The sequence below is a fragment of the Lagenorhynchus albirostris genome, chromosome 13 (assembly GCF_949774975.1).
Source record: "Lagenorhynchus albirostris chromosome 13, mLagAlb1.1, whole genome shotgun sequence".
Lineage (NCBI taxonomy): Eukaryota > Metazoa > Chordata > Mammalia > Artiodactyla > Delphinidae > Lagenorhynchus > Lagenorhynchus albirostris.
Window position 1 is genome coordinate 67783396 of NC_083107.1, and position 15127 is coordinate 67798522.

A 15127-nucleotide genomic window follows, 5' to 3' on the forward strand; every position below is an offset into this window, starting at 1 on the left:
AATAAAATAAAAAGATAAAGAAAAACAGGTGAAATTAATTTTAATAATATGTCCCAATATATCCAGAATATTATCATTTCCACATGTTATCAACGTTAAAAAATTATTAACAAGATCATTTTTTGTGCCAATTCTTTGAATGCTGCTGTGTATTTCACACTTGCATACATCTCAGTTCAGACCAGCCACACTTCAAGTGCTCAAAGGTCACTTATGTACAGTCAGGGGTTCCTGTTTTGGACAGCACAGTTCAAGATACTTTTCCATTAACATTAATTCCGATGTTAAGTTAGTTACTCCCTGTCACAAATACCTGAAGAGCTACCTGAGCTACCAAATGCTATGAACCTGGAACACTCCTGACAGGAAGGTTGGTAAATGTCACCTGGTTAGTGGGAATGAACATGGGACCCATGCCTCTTGCAGCTAATATGTTTTTTCCTTCTTCCTCCAAATACTATCTGAACTTACTGCCTTTACTTTGTCTTCACCACTTCCCTTGCTGATACCCTGAAATCTGTTCCCCCAACCTCAGAACCCCACCAAAACTACTCCTGGAAAGATAAGCGACACTCTCCTTCTTAAAAAGTAACTCTCCCTTTCCCGTTGTTTTCCATACTTAATCTGCACCTTGGTGATATCAACTTCTACTGGTCCACATATGGTACTTTATGACTAACAGCAGTTTCAGAGATAAGACAGGAACAATCACTGAACTACATTTACTGAGCAACTACTATAATAAGTTACTTCATATATATACAAAAGAAGGCTAATAATAATAACAATAATGCTTTGTATTACACAACTCCACCGTTTGCTTAATTTTGTTTGCTTCGCACACAGGGGATCTAATTTAATCTTTGTGTCAAGGTTGGGGTGACAGAGTAGTTATCTCCAGCAAAGTGACACAGGGAAAAGCTTTAGTCACACACACACAAAAACTAATGACAGGGGCTTCCCTGGTGGTCCAGTGGGTAAGACTCCGCACTCTCAATGCAAGGGGCCCAGGTTCGATCCCTGGTTGGGGAACTAGATCCCGCATGCATGCTGCAACTAAGACCCAACACAGCCAAAATAAATAAATAAATATTTTTTAAATACAACTAATGATAGAATTAGAATCCAAAGCTCCCACCTCCCAGATCACTTCTCTCTCCAACACATTTCTACATGGCCTCTGCCCTAGAAGAGCTTACACTCTAAGCACACTGCTCTAAAAGTAATCAAGCAATGAGGCCATAAGAATGAGGCGGCTCTAATGCCATGGTAGCCAACTTAAGCCAGAATCAATTCCTGTAAATGGCTCAAGGTTAAGAAGAACAGCCAATCCCAAACAGCCAACTAGTTTTTCCCAAAAAATGCAACCACTTCAGCTCTAGCCAATCAATTTCCTTGCTTTGCGTCCAACTCCTCTCTGTAAAAACCTTGCCTGTAACTCTTATCAGTGGAACGCTCCTAACCACCTTGCATCAGTGTTTGCTCAAATAAACTCTTAAAAATTTTAATATGTCTCAGTTTATCTTTTAACAGTGCTCATATACTTTCCCTTCAAATGTAATATCACAGCAAGATGGGGTGACAGAAGCATCAAGTCATTAACTCAAATGAGGAGCTATCATGAAATGGCTCCTTTCATATTTTTAAATGTTGCCAGAGTTTAATTTATAAACCATAAATTTTGAAAATCTTACTGGGATTTGTGGTCAAGTACAACAAAAAAGGGGAATTGTTTCACATTCTCCAACATGTTATCATTATTAAGAAAATGCCCACAAAAGGAAAAAATCGGTTTCTAAGAAAATGTTTTATCTCACAGATCACCCACTGGTGATCATTAATATGTAAAATATGTGGCTTTAGAACATCTCAAAACCTTCGTTTCACGACAGGAAAGACAAATGCCTTTAATCAAAATATTAGGGATGATAAACTAACTCTGAGTTCTGGGAATTAAAACAAAAGCCAGGGGCTTCCCTGGTGGCACAGTGGTTGAGAGTCTGCCTGCCGATGCAGGGGACACGGGTTCGTGCCCTGGTCCGGGAAGATCCCACATGCCGCGGAGTGGCTGGGCCCGTGAGCCATGGCCGCTGGGCCTGTGCGTCCGGAGCCTGTGCTCTGCAACGGGAGAGGCCACAACAGTGAGACCCGCGTACCGCAAAAAAAAAAAAGGCCAAAGAAAAATTCACAAATTTGCTTACTGCACTCTGTTACCATTAACAGACTGTGGTTCTTTAGCTATAACAGACACATGCAGGAAATGCTGACAAGGCAGCTGACAGATACAATATAAAGTGAGACCTTAGGTTTTACCCATTGAGAAAACTTATAATGTACCTTTATTTTGATATGTTGTAGCAAAACAGTATATACAATTTTAACACCTATAGCTTACATTGTGACATTCATTGAAATTAAAATTCTAATCTTAATAACTCTGTTCAAAGAAGTAGCAGGAGGAAGATCTTTGTGGTAATCTGTATCTTGATTGCAGTGGTAGTTACAGGAAATTACTCATGCGATAAAATGGCATACACATACATTGTACCAATGTCAATCTCTTGGTTATGTAAAAAATAACCACTGGGAGAAACCAGGTTAGGGTATACAAGGCCTCTCTGTACTATTTTGCAACTTCTTGTGAATCTATAACTAATTAATATATCTTTTAAAATTAAATATTTTAATATATCTTTTAAAAATGATTCTGATCATGCAGGTACATTAGAATTGTTCATTCTGAACAGGTAAGCTTGCATCCCAATGTATCATCTGTTTTCTCCCAACTAAAAAAAAAATTGGTGTTTACTAAAAATTATAAAACCAGCATAGACTAAGAATACAATCTTCAAAACTCTACTTACTAAAGGAGATGGACAAAGCAATAAGAGAGATGACTTCATAAAAAGACCATGGTAAAGAATTAATAAAGAGTTTGTGTTGGTTTTTTGTTTGTTTGTTTTTTTAATGTTTACTTTCAAATGTGCACTTGCTGAAATCCTCTAACTGGAAATTGAGGAGGAAAAAGAAGAGTGTCTGCAGTGGTGTGGAGGCAGCACTGTATTTCAAATTAATATGCTTGTCAGAAGGCTGACAAGAGATCAGAGCCCTCTCCCTCTTTCTACTACATGGTTTTTAAATTTTTCCTTTTGCCAGCTGACAGTAAAATGGAAGAGGCATTTTTTAAAAGCAGGTTTTTAAAAGCCTCTTACTTTTAGAGCAGAAATGGAAGGTTAAGAACGTAAACACATGTTCCAGAAAGAAAAACTCCGTGATGCAAAGACGAAAACAAAAAGTCACCATCCTCTCAAATGAACACAGGATGTTGTAATCCAAAGGTATTCAATAATTATGCACAGTCTTGGATTCATTACAGAAAATATTTATCAGATGGACTAGTGGAATCAGGAGAATCAAAATACATGGATTCACATTTAGCCCAGGAAGAACAAATTGACTCATAATATTTTATTTAGCTAATATATTAATTTTCACATTTTATTTCCTATATCAATTTTTTTCATATTAAAATGTCCTCTTGCTTCAATAGTCCAAAAAGACATAATAGATATGATTTACTAATCAGTAAAACAGTCATATGTATGCTTATAATTCTTGTCCCCCACGTATGCTATGCCTCTAAGTTTTTCTGCAACCATATAACCCCCTGACCTCCTCTTCCTATAGGGCTGTCTACGTCCACTTTCCTTTAGGACCTAGGTCAGTTCTGGCTCATCAGTGAAGACTTTCCTTAGTCACTCCGTTTCTCAGTGATTGGCTCTTCTTCTGAATTCATGTACAGGCAGTCCATTCCATCTGAGATAATCTGTTCAGCATTGCTATTTCATTTTTTACAAATATGTGTTGAGACTTAACTGGATTCTAACACCTTCAAGAGCAAAAGCCAGGACTGCTTTTTTTTTACTCCAACTAGCATAGCAGACTTTCCATATCAGTCCTATACCAGCTTAGCCCTACTAAATTATATCTTATAGGTATGGTGCAGCATTCCAGTGCATATAACTATAAAAATAATTTTAGGGCTTCCCTGGTGGCGCAGTGGTTGAGAGTCCGCCTGCCAATGCAGGGGACACGGGTTCGTGCCCCGGTCCGGGAATATCCCACATGCCGCGGAGCGGCTGGTCCCGTGAGCCATGGCCGCTGAGCCTGCGCGTCCAGAGCCTGTGCTCCGCAACGGGAGAGGCCACAACAGTGAGAGGCCCGCGTACCGCAAAAAAAAAATAATAATAATAATAATAATAATTTTAAATATTGATTCTGTAGTTCTTCATAATAATTATCTTTTCAAGCTCTGTGTTATCAGAAAAACTGAAAAGCATGCCTTTCAATAACCTAATAAAACAATGAAACGGGGTCAAAGGAGAAGCCCTGTGACATTCCACAAACACCTGATGGCTGACAAAAGGTATAGCCAATCTTTTATGTGGAGCTCTTCCATAGATTCAGACAACTAAGAAAGGAGCCCACAGTCAGTAGAATACTAAGGGAGAACAACTGAATGCTTTACTGAAAATTAGATAATCTAAGTCAATAATATTCACCTTCCTTAAAAGGATAAAGTAAGTTTGCCATGACTGTTTCTTAGTTACCCAGCTGTTGTTCCAACTGACTATTGCATTCTTATTTAAATGTATGCAAATCATCCACCTAAAGACCTGAGTGTAATTTCTTTCAAAAATCTCCAGAACGTTTTTGCTTTCTACAATCCCTAGGACCTTTCTGCTTCCCCATAATTTCTCAAAGATAACATCTCTGAAGCACATCAGCCAGTTTCTTCAGTGCCCTGAAACAGTCCCCCGCTAGAGCCTCCAGAAGGAACGCAGCCTGGACGATAATTTGATTTTAGTCCAGGGAGACCCATTTCGGACTTCTGACCACCAGAACTGTAAGATAATAAATTTGTGTTGTTTTAAGCTACCAAGTTTGTGGCAATTTGTTACAGCAGCAATAGGAAACTATTACAGTCCCTGATTCAAAAAATCTTGGCTCAAAACCAAACTGCTTTCTTTCTGCTAGGGTCCCGTGTTTGTCACCCAAATTCTTGGTCTGGATTTGTATTCCATTAGCAAGCTGTCCTTTAACATATTCCTGAACCAGCATGCCATGCTCAAATGTGTTTCATCCTGCAAGACTCACCTTTATGCCCTGTTTCTAGACCAGGAACTAACTCACATGCCTATATTTTTACTTCTAGAGTCTCGGCTCCTGCTTCCACTGGGCCCTCCCTAGGGCTGGTCAGCTGCAAGCTTAACCTCTAATTGTCCACCTTGCCTTGTTACAGGATTCTCAGTTTCTTTACTTCCCCTAAGTCCATAATCATTGCCCTAATGCTTACAAATTACTTAACAGTATATCAAAATAAACTGGGGCAAATGTAGCAGCAGTAGGTTTAAAGAATGGAGAATCAATAACATTAAATGAGAAGTTTTAAATATACTATAAATTCAAACTACCTAGCTATTTTAAATGAATTTAAACTTCTACACTCAGAAGAACTATATCTCAAGTATTAGCTGAGCCAATGAACATAATTTTTAAAATTCTTAGATCAGAAATGGTACCATAAAACTGGATATACCTAAATTCAGCCTTAATATTAAAAGGGGGAATTAGGAGGGAAGGAAAATCCTAAAAACTAAAGACCAATTAGCTTGACAGTGATTCCAATCATGTCTTTAAAGGAATCTATCGGCACTAAAGACAACACAGACAGGTTCACCAGGAAGTCATGTCAAATTAACCTAACACCTCTTTTGAGAGGACAACTAAGTTGATTTTTTAATAAGAAAAACGTTGGGATTAGAGGATACACTAAGTTTAATAAAGTTTTCCTTACTATCCACACGAACAGATTAAAGTTTCAAAACAATAGTTTAAAACCTTGAACTCTGCACTACTGGTAGAAATGTAAAATGGTGAGGCCATTATGGAAAACAGTACAGAGATTCCACAAAAAAAATTAAAAATAGAATTAGCAATATGATCCAGCAATCCTACTCTGGGGGATATATTCAAAAGAATTCAAAGCAAGATCTTTGTACATACCCATGTGTAGTCAGCATTATTCACAATAGCCAAGAGGTGAAAGCAATGCAAATGTCCACTGATGGATGAATGGATAAACAAAATGTGGCATATGCATGCAATGGAATACCAGGCAGTCTTAAAAAGGACAGAAATCCTGTCACATGCTACGACATGGATGAAACGATGAACCTCAAAGACATTATGCTAAGCGAAATAAGCCAATCACAAAAAGACAAATGCTGTTCGACTGCACTTATATGAGGTCTCCAAAGGAGTCAAAAATCATAGAAACAGGAAGTAGAAAGGTAGCTGCCAAGGGCTGGAGGGAAGAGGAATTAGCATTTAAATTGGTAGAGTTTCAGTTTTACAAGATGCAAAAGCTCTAGAGATCTATTGCACAACAACGTGAACATACTTAACACTACTAAACTGTGTACTTACAGATGGTTGACGGTAAATTTCATTTTGTCTTTTACCACAGTAAAATAAGCAAAATAAATTTACAAAATAACAAAAAAACCTTGAACCGAACATAGGATGATTTGTAACAAGGGTTAATTTTAGTCCTACTAATTCAAAGGCATTAATCATGTATAAAACCTTGGAAAACATGTCCTTTGAGAAAGAGCTGAAGAACAAAAGGGGAAAGGTATATTTAACCTCAGAAAAGAAAGACTAAGTGAAATCTAAAAGAATTAACACAGAGAAGGGAACTTAAACTTATTCTGTGCTTAAATAAACTAGAGTTTATTAATTAATTCATTCAACAAATGTTTACGGAATGTAAACAATATGGCAGGCACTGTTCTAGGCGTTTACTATATTTCCAGTGAATGGAACAAAGATCTTGGCCTTGGTGGAATTTTACATTCCGCTGGGGAGAGACAAACAAACAATAAACGTAATAAGTGTGGTAGGCTCCCAGTGATCTCTGGTATTCACACTCTTATGTAATGCCTCCCCTGCGTGTAGACTGGACTTAACAAGCAGAATACATCAAAATTGATGAGATGTCACTTCTGAGATTAGGTTATGAAGACTGTGACTTCTGTCTTGCTCACATACTCACTCCTGCTTACTCGCTCTGGTGAAGCCAGCTGCCATTTTATGAGCTGCCCCGTGGAGAGGCCCTAAGTAGAGGCAAGGAACTGAGGGCAGCCTCCAGCCAACAGGCAGCACTATACTGAGACCCTCAGGTCAACAGCCCACAGGGAACTGAACGGTACCAAGAAATACATGAATGAACTTAGAATGGATCCCTCTCCAGTTGAGCCTTGAGTGACTACAGCCCTGGCCAGTACCTTGAGTGCAGCCTGTGAGAGACCCTCAAACAGAGGGACTACACAGATTCCCGGCAAACAAAATTTATGATAATAAATGCTATTGCTTTAAGCCACTAAATTCTGGTATGATTATTTTATGCGGAAACATATAACTAATACAACATGTTAATTATATAGTTTGTTAAAAAGAGATGCAAAAAAAAATGTAGAGCAGGGTCAGGGTCGGGGGAGGGTGTACAAGTTACAATTTTAAGAAGAGATGTTAGAAAAACCTGCACATGAATGTTTATACAGCATTATTCATAACAGTCAAAAAGCAGAAACAACCCAAATGCCCATCAGTTGGTGAATGGATATGTGGTATGCCCATCAAATGGACTATTACTTAGCCACAAAAAGAAATGAAGTACTGACACATGCTACAACATGGATGAACCCCACACACATTATGTAAGGTAAAAGAAGCCGGTCATAAAAGACCACATATTGTATGATTCCACCACAGGTATACCTCATTCTATTGTGCTTCGTTTTACTGTCCTTCTCAGATATTCCATTTTTTATAAATTGGAGGTTTGTAAACCTTCTGTGTTGTTAGACAATATTTGGCATTTTTTAAGCAATAAAGTACTTTTTAATTAAGGTATGTACATTGTTTTTTATAGAAATAATGCTATTGCACACTTAATAGACTACACTATGTGTAGTGTAAACATAACTTTTATATGCATTAGGAAACCAAAAAATTCGTGTAACTCACTTTATTGTGATATTTGCTTATTTGCAGTGGTCTGGAACCAAACCCGCAATACTTCCCAAGTATGCCTGTGCATGAATGTTCAGAAAAGAAAATCTATACAGACAGAAACTAGTTTAGTGGTTGCCTGAGGCTGGGGGTGGGAATAGGATTAACTATAAATGGGCATGAGGGATATTATTGGGGTGATGGAACCACTCGAAAACTGGATTGATGGTGGTTGCTCAACTTGGCAAATTTATTAAAAACCATTAAACTTTACACTTAAAACAGTTACTTTATGGTATCAAAATTATACCCAAAAAAAGTTGTTTAAAAAGAATGGGGGGGGCTTCCCTGGTGGCGCAGTGGTTGCGAGTCTGCCTGCCAATGCAGGGGACACGGGTTCGTGCCCCGGTCCGGGAAGATCCCACATGCCGCGGAGCGGCTGGGCCCGTGAGCCATGGCCGTTGAGCATGTGCTCTGCAACAGGAGAGGCCACAACAGTGAGAGGCCCACATACCGCAAAAAAAAAAAAAAAAAAAAAAAGAATGGGGGTATTAATATAGGCATTGCTGAGAACATAACACATGCGTAAAAACATTAAGGAGGAAGGATATTAGCCTTGTGAATATCCAGGGGAAATATGCCAGACAATGGGAAAGCTATGCAAAGACCCTAGGGCAGGAGCATATCTTGTGTGTCTGCAGCACAGCAAGGGTGCTAGAGAGGCTGGAGCTGATGATTTTTAGACAGGAAAGTGGGAGACGAAGAGAGAGAAGGAATGATGGATGGAGGATGGTGGTGACAGGAATCACGTAGAGCTTTTTTACACCTCTAGAAAGACTGCGGCTTTTACTATGAGAGAAGAAGAGAGGGATATGAAAGCGCTGGGCAAAGGAGTGATACACTCTGACTTGCATTTTTAAAGGATCATACAATGTAAAGAAATTATAAAAGGATCCATATAAGCTGGCTACCTCCGGAGTTACCGACCCCTCTCATCTGACTGGGATACTATATACTGTCTCATAATTCAGAGTTTTGAAAAGACATTAATGTTTATCTGGTTTCTCAAGGATATCGCCCGGGAAGTTTGTAAAATTTGGAGTCTCACATCCACAGCCGCAGATATTCAGAAGTCAGGGGCTGCGGATGTGAGACTGAGAAAGTACACGGGCAACCTAAATCATGTTTATCTAAGGAAATGGCCAGGATTTATTATTAATGAATGTCTGAATTGATTATTTTATTCTATTACAGATAAAGTGACCTTTTTTCTCCCATTCTCAAAAAACCTTACCCAGCTGTTTTTTTTCCCGGCATAAATTTCCATGTTCTCTCCATACTGCGGCTCTTCCAGTAACGTCTGGTATTCAAACATGAGGCGGGAACTCTCACGGAGGCGGCTGCATTGAAATTGGTGATATTGTTGCACAAGTTCCTTCACCACAAGTAAGAGACATTCAGGATTTGATGGATTCCAGGAGGCAAGGTTCTGCAGAAGCCAAAAATAAAAGACCAGTAACAAATGCATTTTCACACAAATCCAGTATCATATTAGCACATCAATATAGAGAAAAAGAATAATGAAAATCTAAGAGAAACAGACTACTCTTTTTTTTACTGAAGTATAGTTGATTTACAACGTTGTGTTAGTTTCTGCTGTACAGCAAAGGAATTCAGCTAAACATATATGTATATATAATCTTTTCATATTCTTTTCCATATGGTTTATTACAGGATGTTGAATATAGTTCCCTGTGCTACACAGTAGGATTGTTGCTTATCTATTTTATATATATATTATATATATATATAAAATATATATCTGCTAATCCCAAACTTCTAATTTATCCCTCTCCCACCCCCTTCTCCCTTTGTTAACCATAAGTTTGTTTTCTATGTTTGTGAGTCTGTTTCTGTTTTGTAAATAAGTTTCTTTGTATCATATTTTAGATTCCACATGTGATATCACATGGTATTTGTCTTTCTCTTTCTGATTTACTTCACTTAGTATGATAATCTCTAAGTCCATCCATGTAGCTGCAAATGGCATTATTTCATTCTCCTTTATGGCTGAGTAGTATTCCATTGTATATATGTACCACATCTTCTTTAGCCATTCATCTGCCAACAGACACTTAGGCTGCTTCCATGTCTCGGCTATTGTAAATAGTGCTGCTATGAACACTGGGGTGCATTTATCTTTTCAAATTAGAGTTTTCTCTGGATATATGCCCAGGTGTGGGATTGCTGAATCATATGGCAACTCTATTTTTAGTGTTTTTAAGGAACCTCCATACTGTTTTCCATAGTGGCTGAACCAATTTTCATTCCCACCAACAGTCTAATAGAGAAACAGACTACTCTTAATTTATGATAAACTCAGAGCTGAAGTTAGAAGGGTCTTTTGGGCTTGGTGATTTTTCCCGCCTTCTAAAAATTCTTGCAAAAAATCAAGGAGAATTCCACCGTGGGTAGGCAGAAACAGTAATGTGTAAAGTAGAGTAGTAACAAAACAAGAAACCTAAACATCCTAGAAGACCATAATTTTAGCCCTGGAAGACTGAATTTGTTTCACAGTCTTTCATAATTTTAATTTTTTTCCCTCTGCACCTAAATTCAGCATAAAAGCTAATGTCATTCAACTCAGATCCACAGACCATGTGCATCTGTAATTCCAGACATAAATAAATGCTCTGTAAACATTAGCACCCCACAAAAATATAAGCACAATGGTGGTGGTTCAGCCTGAAAAAGATAGGAATGGAGTAGAGATGAGGGAAAATACAATTAGGAAATGCAAAGTTCAAAGAAAAAGAAGAAGGGAATGGCTCTGATAGCTTATGACCAGGAAAGGAGCTGGGAAAGATCTGGTAAGTATATAGTAGCTGTTAAGCTCTCATTCATTCAACAAATACTTATCAAGTACCTATTCTGTACCAGCCACTGTTCTAGGCAGTGACAGGAACAAGCCAAGTCCTTGCTAAAGGAGCTTACATTTTTGTGGGCCAAAATAAATAATAAACAATATCAGATGGTAATAAATGCTACCGAGAAAAATAAAGCATGCATCCCTGAAAAGTGATGAAGGAAGGGCTTCAAAAGGGAAGTGATCGGCTGGGTCAAACGGTGTTGAGAGTGACATGAGGCTTGGCAATTGACTGCTGGGTCTATTGACACAGGTCAACAGTTTGCTCAGCAAGTGCTACTTTGGTGAAACAGAAGCTTGACTGTGGAGGTTTAAAGATAGGATGAGTAGAAAGAAACTGCAGACAGCTAATACAGACAATTCAAACTGGTAACCAGAGGCAGATGCGGGGTCAAGAAAAAGTTGTGCTCAGATGTTTACAGCTTGATGGAATATCCCCATAGAGGGGGGAACGTGCTGATGTAAAGGGAGGTGGGGCAAGGTTCCACCAGAGAAGATGACGATTAGGGAGGTAGGGATGGGATCTCCAAGAGGGTTGCCCTAGCAATGAGCACAGGGAGTCCATCCGTAGGTACAGGAGAAGAGGCCAGCTTAGGAGTACACATGCAGGCAGGCTGCCCTAAGTGCTGATAAGAGCTCGTGGTGGTTCTCTACCGGGAGCTTACGTTTTCTCCTTAAAATAAGGTCATCAGCTGAGAGTGAGGAAGAAGGAGGGGATATGGGAAGTTTAAGAAGAAGGTGTGAAATAGTCATTTAGAGCAATAAACAATAAATGAACTGGGGAAATGGGGGAGGAATAAATGGACTGGGGAAATGGAGGAGGCGTTCCAATTAGCACCAAAAGCCCCACTGAGCTTGAGGTATGACTTTTTTTTTTTTGCGGTACGCGGGCCTCTCACTGTTGTGGCCTCTCCCGTTGCGGAGCACAGGCTCCGGACACGCAGGCTCAGCGGCCATGGCTCACGGGCCCAGCCGCTCTGCGGCATGGGGGACCTTCCCGAACCGGGGCACGAACCCGCATCCCCTGCATCAGCAGGCGGACTCCCAACCACTGCGCCACCAGGGAAGCCCTAGAGGTATGAGTTTTAAGTGAGACCAATTAGCATAAATTCCCTTGCCTGGGTGCAATGTGGAGTGGGAGGAATCTGGATTTAACAAAGGTTGGGATTTTGACAGGTAAGCACAAAAGAAAGAGGGGCAAGAGATCTTAGAGGGTTTGCAAAAGAATGATCATAATTATGGACCACTGACGTTAAGCCAGGAAAAAGCAAAGTAAGTTCATAAGGGAAGTGAGAGTTAGTGAAAAGGTGGTAGGACCCATGGTCCTGGTGAGCTGGAAGAATTGTTGGAGTTGAGATTCTAAAAAGAGGAAAGACACGAGGCGTGGTCAGAGAATGGGATGTTTGCAGCTGAGATGATGGAGGTGATCTACAGCGGTACTGATGAGGCCTTGGCCGAGCATGTGCCTGGCTGAGGAGGTGAAGGAAGGACGAGACCACCAGAGGAAAGGAAGTCAGGGACTGAGAGGCCTGCGTGTTGGAAGGAGCATGTGTATGAATATTAAATCACCTGGAATCACGGCAAGAGCAATAGTGCTGAGAAAATGACAGTGAGCCATGTGCTAAAATCTTGAAAGAATGTCTCTAGATAACAACAAGGAGGGGGTGGTGGGTCCCATTGCCTGAGGGCCTGAGTTTCAAGGCTGGGGGTGGGGTCAGGGAAAAGGGAATGACATTTCCTTGGCAGCAGCACTGAGGAGCATGAACACCTACCACCCCTCCAAGTTCAGTGATACAAGAGGTGAGAGAGAAATCAGCTACAATTCGCTTGAGAACATGCAGGGAAAGACAGAATCTCAGGGTAGAGGGTCTGAATGCTCAGGCTTTAGAGTGGTGGTCATCAATCTTCAAACTGGAATCACCTAGAAATACTAATGCTTGGGCCCTACGCCCACCTCCAGACTCTGGTTTAACTGAGTTAATCTGGAGTACATCTTGGCTAATGGGGTTGGTTTGTTTGTTTTTTAAAGCTCCCCAGGCGATTCAACATGTAGCAAAGGTTGAGAACCACTGACTTAGAAGAAAAAGGGGTAGAGAAGTTAAGGATATCAGGGACTTTACTGATAACAGACCAGGCCAATACCCCAAAACACCCAATCTCCAGCAATCTAGAAATTTAGCACCTATAAAGGAAAACAGCAATACATTACGAATGTTCAACAGGTAGTAATTATATAGCTTGCTGAGTACTATAGAAGTTCTAAGAACTTTTCGTATATTCAAGTTAATCCTTATGACAACCTATGTTATATTATTATACCATTTTATAGGTGAGGAAACTGAGGCCAAAAGTAGTTTGGTATCTCATCCAAGGTCACAGAGGTATTAAACAATAAAACTAGGTTTCAGACTTAAGCAATTTGACTCCAAGTCCCTGCCTAAGCACCACAGCAGAGGTTCTTACACATTTTAGTCTCAGGAACCTTTTACACTCTTAACAAGTATTGAGGACCCCAAGGAGCTTCTATATATATGAATTATATGGGTTACATTTACTATATTAAAAATGAAAACTGAGAAACTTTTTAATATTTATTAATTCATTTTAAAATAACAATCCTACTACATGTTAACATAAAAACATTTTTTAATGAAAAAACTGTATTTTCCCAAAAACTCATGAAACGCATGGCATTGTTTCATATTCTTGCAAATCTCTTTAATGTCTGGTTTAATTAAAGAGCTGGATTCTCATATGTGCTCTTACATTCAGTGTTGCAATATGTTGTTTTGGCTGAAGTATATGAAGAAAATCCAACCTCATTCAAATATGTACTTTGAAAAAAGAGGAGTATTTTAATAGCCTTTTCAAATAATTCTGGATCTTCTTCTTTGATACTACACCAAAACTCAACAAGTGGCAGTTTCTTAAAGGTTAGTTGCAATGTGGAATCTAAAACTACTTTTTTTTCTTTTCCATTATGGTTTATTACAGGATATTGAATATAGTTCCCTGTGTTATACAGTAGGATAAAACTATATTAATAAACACTTCATACTCTTACCCTAAATTCCATTTGTCTATCCTATACTTTAAATGAAGCTTTTACTCGTGTATGACTCTGTATCATGCATTGATCATTTAGAAAATACTGATTCACTGAGTTATACAGATCTTCCAAATGTTGACACATTCATTAATATCATGATCAATCTCACCAGAAAAGTCTTCTATCAAAAGAAAACAAACAAAAGGTAAAGAAATGCATCCTTTAAAAGGATGGTAATTACTTTGCTCCACTGCGTGGGTTGATTTAGGGACTAAATGACAATGGAGACACCACTAAACTTATAGGAAAGGTAGGTCTTAAGGGATATCCAAATGAAGACTGATGAACACAGGAAAAAGTAAGAGCTTCAGCATCCTACATTGAAGGACAGAGGGCCCTTGCTATGAAGTGATTGGACAGAAAGAGTACAAAGTCCTCACAGGCAAACCTCTGGACGTCAAGAGCCTGAGGTCCTTTGGGGCTACTCAAGACCACAGAAGGATATAACAACACAGTATAGAACTTAAAGTGATCATTATATAGCTGGCTATGCATTTCCTTCAGAGATCATCATTAAACACTGATAAATAGGAAAAATACACAATCTTCCATTTCCTGGTCAAGTATTCCTTTCAAGTCCTTGTTCCAGTACAAAAAGAAAAAGCTTTAGCTGCCTCAATTTAAACTCTTAATTCTATCATTTCTCTTTAGCTATTTGACAAGTTACAAGCTTACATCCACAAATTTTTTTTAAATTATGAAAGCATATAAGCTGGCAAACACCTCTTACCAATTTGAATTCATTTCAAGTGATTCAATCTAATTGTTAAATGCATAGTAAAGACATGCCAAGCAGTCCCTTTCCATTAAATACAACCTCCCAATACATGCAAATGCATTTGACCTCTTTGGCCATTCAATGCAGACTTCACTGGGAAATGATTTAGCTGAAAAACATTCCCATCAAGGGAAGCAGAGACATGCTTACAGTGATAAAAATTCCTCTACTACTGCTACTTGACCACTTTTACATATTAAGTAATTTGTGCTTTGAACTACTTGGCCTAAAAGGCGAG

The 15127-nt window shown here is 39.0% G+C and overlaps 1 protein-coding gene across 4 annotated transcripts in view; it reads right to left on the minus strand.

The window, feature by feature from the left end:
• The window catches only part of BABAM2 (BRISC and BRCA1 A complex member 2), a 449417-nt gene that overhangs the window by 301354 nt on the left and 132936 nt on the right, over positions 1-15127 (minus strand). For all 4 annotated transcript variants that reach the window (XM_060169815.1, XM_060169818.1, XM_060169816.1 and 1 more), the window contains one exon: positions 9371-9565. In XM_060169815.1, coding sequence (XP_060025798.1) covers positions 9371-9565 — 195 coding nt within the window. The remainder of the gene's footprint in view (positions 1-9370; positions 9566-15127) is intronic.